Source organism: Triticum aestivum, unplaced genomic scaffold (genome assembly GCF_018294505.1).
Source record: "Triticum aestivum cultivar Chinese Spring unplaced genomic scaffold, IWGSC CS RefSeq v2.1 scaffold24431, whole genome shotgun sequence".
In the NCBI taxonomy this organism is placed as follows: domain Eukaryota; kingdom Viridiplantae; phylum Streptophyta; class Magnoliopsida; order Poales; family Poaceae; genus Triticum; species Triticum aestivum.
Window position 1 is genome coordinate 4,017 of NW_025232607.1, and position 5,399 is coordinate 9,415.

Sequence of the window (5,399 nt, forward strand, 5' to 3'; positions counted from 1 at the left end):
AAATTAAGGTTCGGGGCTTTAAAATAACCAACACTAGTGTTCACTGACAAGTACCATGAGAGTCTGGCTGTCCCACCATTGCTGGCGAGGTCCCTCGCAAACGAAAATACAATGCCACGTTAGTGCAGTTAATGTGTAGCGGATGATGAGTGTCCAAGTGAAGCCAGCACCACTCCACCAACTTCAGTCAATACGATTATACTACCTTCGTAATTTTGATCCTAGGTTTAACTAATAAAATATTAATGTATGTCATCAGAAATTATATAGTTGGATTCGTATTTGAATATAATTTTTAATGTATTATTTTTGCTATGTACTTTCTCTGTAAACTAATATAAGAGCGTTTAGATCACTAAAATAGTAATCTAAATGCTTTTATATTAGTTTACTAGTTATATTAGTTTACTAGATATATTCAAACTAATATAAGAGCGTTTAAATCACTAAAATATAAGAGTATAACTTATATTTTATTACTAGTTAAAATCATGGTTAAATATGATCTTAAATACGATGAGACTAATAAACCAGGACAGAGAGGACGAGGTATCATGAATGGGCAATCAAAATAATATTAATAAAGTAGGCATGAGCATACACACATGTAGTGTAGGGATACAAATTCCTCGTACTACTACGTCTCACCGACCGCACCGCGACCAGCGGCACAACAACTGGTAGTACTATATCATGGTCGCTGGCTCAGACGTCGCGGTCGCGCCTGCACTCGGGCGCCATGGCGGCGTAGCGGTCGTGGTCGGTGCAGTAGTTGTAGATGGTGTGCTCCTTCCTGACCCAGGCGAGGCGGCGGTACTGCGCGGCGTCCAGGTCCTGGAACTCGGGCTGGTCCCACCAGCGGGCGCCCTGGGTGGCGCAGAACTTGGCCTCCGCGGACGCCTCGCAGCCGTCGACGTGGAAGCCCCGGTAGGAGGCGACGAAGGGCGCCTTGGACCAGTCCGTCTTCTCCCGCCCGCCCCGGGTCGCCCAGTCGTCCGCGTTCCACAGGCTGGAGTAGAGCTTCATGGGCTGGTCGAACGGGTACCGCACCCCGAGGTCCTTGCTGTTCTTGAACACCCGGATCGGCGTGTCGTCCACGAAGAACCTGCATGCCCAATGCCCAATGTCACGTCACAACCGCCCTTTTTCTATTAATAATCTCGATTCATTCATTTCTTTTTCTTCTTTTGCGAGGACATTTTTACAGCGCGTCAGACATCGTGTCCGGTGCTCAACTTTGCAGAAATTCTGCATGGACGGTGCAGTGAACTAAAGGGCTGCACGCGCCACCCCATGAGCCTGCCTAGTACTCTGCTCTCTGGGGCATGCCTTGCCTGGAGCAGTGGGCCCAGGGCAGACCAACATCTACCTTTGGTAGGAGTACTGTTCAGGACATGCACGCGCCCCGGATCGATTGCACATGCGCGGCGATTTTAGGTGCCGTGCTGGTTTTTTAGGAGTAAATTGCACAAAAGTATCACAATTGGGCATTGAAAGTATATTGATACCAAGTTTGGTAATTTTTACGTGTCAGTATCAAGTCTGAGGCTAGACGTTATAAAAAGGTCTAAATCGCGTATAAACGCGTATTAACGGTGTATCTGACCGGCGGGGCCCGCATGTCAGCGGCCGATGTGGCATTCTTTTTGCAGAAACCCCCCGCACAGCGGCGCCCGGTCTGGATTGAGGGGATAATCCATGGAGCCCGAGCTCCCACTCGCATCACCACGGCCATCGCTTGCGCCGGAGCTGCCCCTGCTCGCACCGCCGCGGCCTCTGCTCGTGGCCTCCACCGTCTCCTTCGAGGCCTCTGCACAACAGAAGCGCCTCCCTCCCCCCTTTCCCCGTCCGAGCTCGAAGCCATCTCCGCGCTCATCCGCGGCTCATCTCCGAGGGCCAGGTCCTCGCTGCCGGCCGCCTCCTCTCTGCGGCGCTCCTCCTGCCCGGCTCCCCGGAGCGCCTCCCGTTCCCTCCGCTCGTGGAGCACCTCGCCTCCCTCCCACGCTCACCCCGGCCTTCGCCCTGCTCACCGCGCTCCCCCACTACCCCGTCCGCCCCTCGCCGCTCCCGCTCGCCACCCCGCTCCTCGGCCACCTCCTCGCGATGCGCCGCGCCCACGAGGCCGCCTCCGTGCTCCGCTGGCTCTGCCGCCCCGACTCCCCACGCCGGCCCGACGCCGCCACCTACGGCATCGCCGTCGCCGGGTTCTGCAGGCTCAGGGACCCCAGGAGCGCGCTCGTCGCCCTCGGCGAGATGGCCTCCGACGGGGTTCCGCCCTCACTGGAGCTGCAGGAGGCGGTGCGGGATGCGATGCTGCAGGACGCGAGGATCGAGGAGGCGTGGGCGCTGGAGGAGGCTATGCGGCCGCCGGAGTCCAAGAAGACGGGAACCAAGGCGGTGCGTCAAGAGAGAGAGCTTCGGGTGAGAGAGAGAGAGAGAAAAGAAAAAATGGAAGGAGGAAGAGAAGGAGAGAGGCAGGGTGCAGGGATGGCCTGGTCCTAGTCGCCGGTGGTGGTGTTCCGGTGGCCGGCCGGCGGCGCGGCGAGGAGGAGGCCAGGGCGGGGCAGGGATTACGGGAGGCGAAGGAGCTCGGGCTCGAGGGGGTTTCTGCAAAAAGAATGCCACATCAGCAGCTGACATGCGTGCCCCGCCGTTCAGATACACCGTTAATACGCGTTTATACGTGATTTAGACTTTTTTGTAACGTGTAGCCTCAGACTTGGTACTGATACGTAAAAAATACCAAACTTGATACCAATCTGCTTCCAATGCCCCAATTATAGTATTTCTGTGCAATTTACTCTGTTTACGGATATTATGCATGTTGCATCAGCAGTACAGATTTTAAAATATCATGTATTATGGGACTAGCTCTCGAAGGAGGGAGTATAAGTTATATGCTCATAAAATACAAAACTCTATCATTGTAAATGTTTTTGGATACGAATAAAATGACATTTTTGGGCACACAAGTTACATTTTATATTAATTAAATATGTGGTTAAAGTTAGACTAAAAAATTAATAAACCTTTCACGCAAAATCTAGTAGATTGGTTAACTAATCAGTTCCAAACATCATTAACTAACTAAAACTCCTTTTCTCATTTGTCACAAATTAACTTTTCTCATTTGTCACAAATAAAGGGGAAAATAACTTAGGCACGGTGCATTAACTTCTACTCGTTTCTTGTTTCTTGAAATATAAACCAATAAAAAATGTGAGGTGCGCATGCTTTTAATGATTTGAGAGTATCAAACACAACATGCAATGGTTAATTTGTTATATGCAATGCTATTAATTAGCAAATAAACATTACATTTTCTCGTTTCCTTCTTTCTTGATCACGATGCACAACCTAAGATCGACTTATTCGTCTAGATGAAGGGAGTAGTAGTAAGCAGGAAGACGAAAGGGGGATGGAAGAGGTACGCGATCATGTAGAGGTTCCAGAGGACGGAGTAGGAGTGGTAGTCCTTGGTTGGGTCGAACCAGAGGTAGATCCTCTGCTCCCGGTCGCCCTTGCCGCCAGAGAACACGTTGGTCTGCAGGATGTACGGCTGCCCCGTTCTGTTCCCCAAGAACTCGAAGTCGATCTCGTCGTGCTCCGAGTTCTGCGACGACAGCTGCAATAGCAAATGCAATCCAGAAGCAAACCATCACTTACATTACATCCTAAGTACACCGCTGCACCGCACAAGGGCGAGATGGAGATGAACGGAGGCGTACGTAGAAGGCGGTGACGGTGCCGGCGGAGTCGCCGCCGACGAGCTTGATGTGCATGCTGAAGTGGCCGAAGAGGTAGGAGCCCCGGGTCTGGAAGCCCGTGCCGGTGGTCTTGTCCAGGGACAGCTGCACCTCCCGCCCGCCGTTCACGTAGTGGATGTGGTCCTGCGCCCACGTCGGCACGTAGTTCTTGTCGAACGGCACGTCCACCGGCTTCCGGGGCGGCGCTGCTGCCACGCCGCGCAGCAGCACCGCCGCCGCCACGGCGAGGAGGGCCCCCGCGGTCGCCTTCATTTCGCCGGCCGGCCTCTCTTCCTCCCGCTCTGTTTACTTCTTGGCTTGGCTAGTGTGCTACAAACAATGGGCGAGTGGTGGATACTAAGATGAAGAAGTCTGTGTGTATTTATAGCTAGTGTGATTTGAGCTCACTAGGTTCTTGCAGTGCTATACATTATTGGTTTGCTTGGCGGAATAAAATTAATCCGTTTTGACGTGGCACTAGATGAACATGATGGATGGAGCGATGGCAATCGAGTGATGAGTGAGCCAGCTGCATCCAGTGCATGGGGACGCTGTGGAGTGAGGTGCTTGCGAGGTGCAATGCTTGTCTTGTGCGTGTCAGGTTGGCCCAGTGCGAGCAAATCAAGCATGGCTGATTGATCCACGGATCATGCACCTCGCAACTTGCTGCCATTGCCACTGATTTATTTGCCATCGGATCGGAGTACAGTACGTTTTTTTTTTTTGATTATAAGTATATGTATGTTGAATCGAGGTAATATCAGAATTTCATTCGACAGACCAGCCTTTTCGTCTTTGCAGCATTTGCTGTTTCTTCTAGTATTCTGTAGAAGGCTCATTTCTGAACCAGATTTTGAGGAGTTGTTTCAGATCAGTTATTTTGTGAACTTGTTTTTACACGAGTTTTTGAAAGGTTGATGATGCCTTTAAGGGCCCCAGCTTTGATCCGTTCTTGTGCAGGTCAGGTCTCACACACAGCACAGTGGCTGGCAGGAATCAATGCAGGTCACATGGGTGTGCATGTTGCAGACTCGCATCACAATCAGGAGCTGTCCCGAGCGCGAGCGGAGCGCGAATCTCCAAATCTATCGCCACGCGTGCCGCGGTCGGGTCGTGCTGCCGGAGCAACGCTACCGACACAGACCCGTTCCTTTCCGGTGGAGTCGAGGTACTGCAGCTAGATCCATGGGGTCGTTCTGTGATTAGATTAGGGTAAGCAGCTGGACTGCATTTCAATGGATTGATTGAATGTAATGCACCGCCGGTGAAAACACTTCTATGTACGCGGCACGCCGAAACTGTCATACAGTCTATGGTGCTCGCTCTCCCCGCTAAAATCTTTCTGTGGCAGATTTTATCCAGTAGTATTATAAAGCTAGTCGTACCACTGAGCAGTGAACACTGTGGTGTGCATTCGAGTTTCCACATCCGTGGTTGCTCGTGAGTCGTGATGGCATGCGAGCCGTTGGTCCCATGTGATGTGCCCATGTGTTTATCTACTCGTGATGTGCCCATGTGGTTGTAGTTTTTTAGAACAGAGGCGCTTGCCCGGCCATAGAACGAGGCCCTTACGAGTATAAACGTTCGAGTACAACTAGAAAGCAAAAACGAAATAAGCAAGCCGAAGTGAAAAAAATGAATACAAGCCCGTAA

The 5,399-nt window shown here is 51.5% G+C and overlaps 1 protein-coding gene and 1 pseudogene across 1 annotated transcript; one reads left to right on the forward strand and one right to left on the reverse strand.

Annotated features, from left to right (window-relative positions):
• Positions 1 to 555: 555 nt before the first annotated feature.
• LOC123175951 (probable xyloglucan endotransglucosylase/hydrolase) lies at positions 556 to 4,040 on the reverse strand (the record flags this gene model as incomplete). Its single annotated transcript, XM_044590394.1, is given in 3 exon segments — positions 556 to 1,105; positions 3,432 to 3,625; positions 3,729 to 4,040. Coding segments are annotated over 3 exon segments (885 nt in total). The 3' UTR covers positions 556 to 705.
• LOC123175952 (uncharacterized) lies at positions 1,633 to 2,502 on the forward strand (annotated as a pseudogene).
• Positions 4,041 to 5,399: the final 1,359 nt, after the last annotated feature.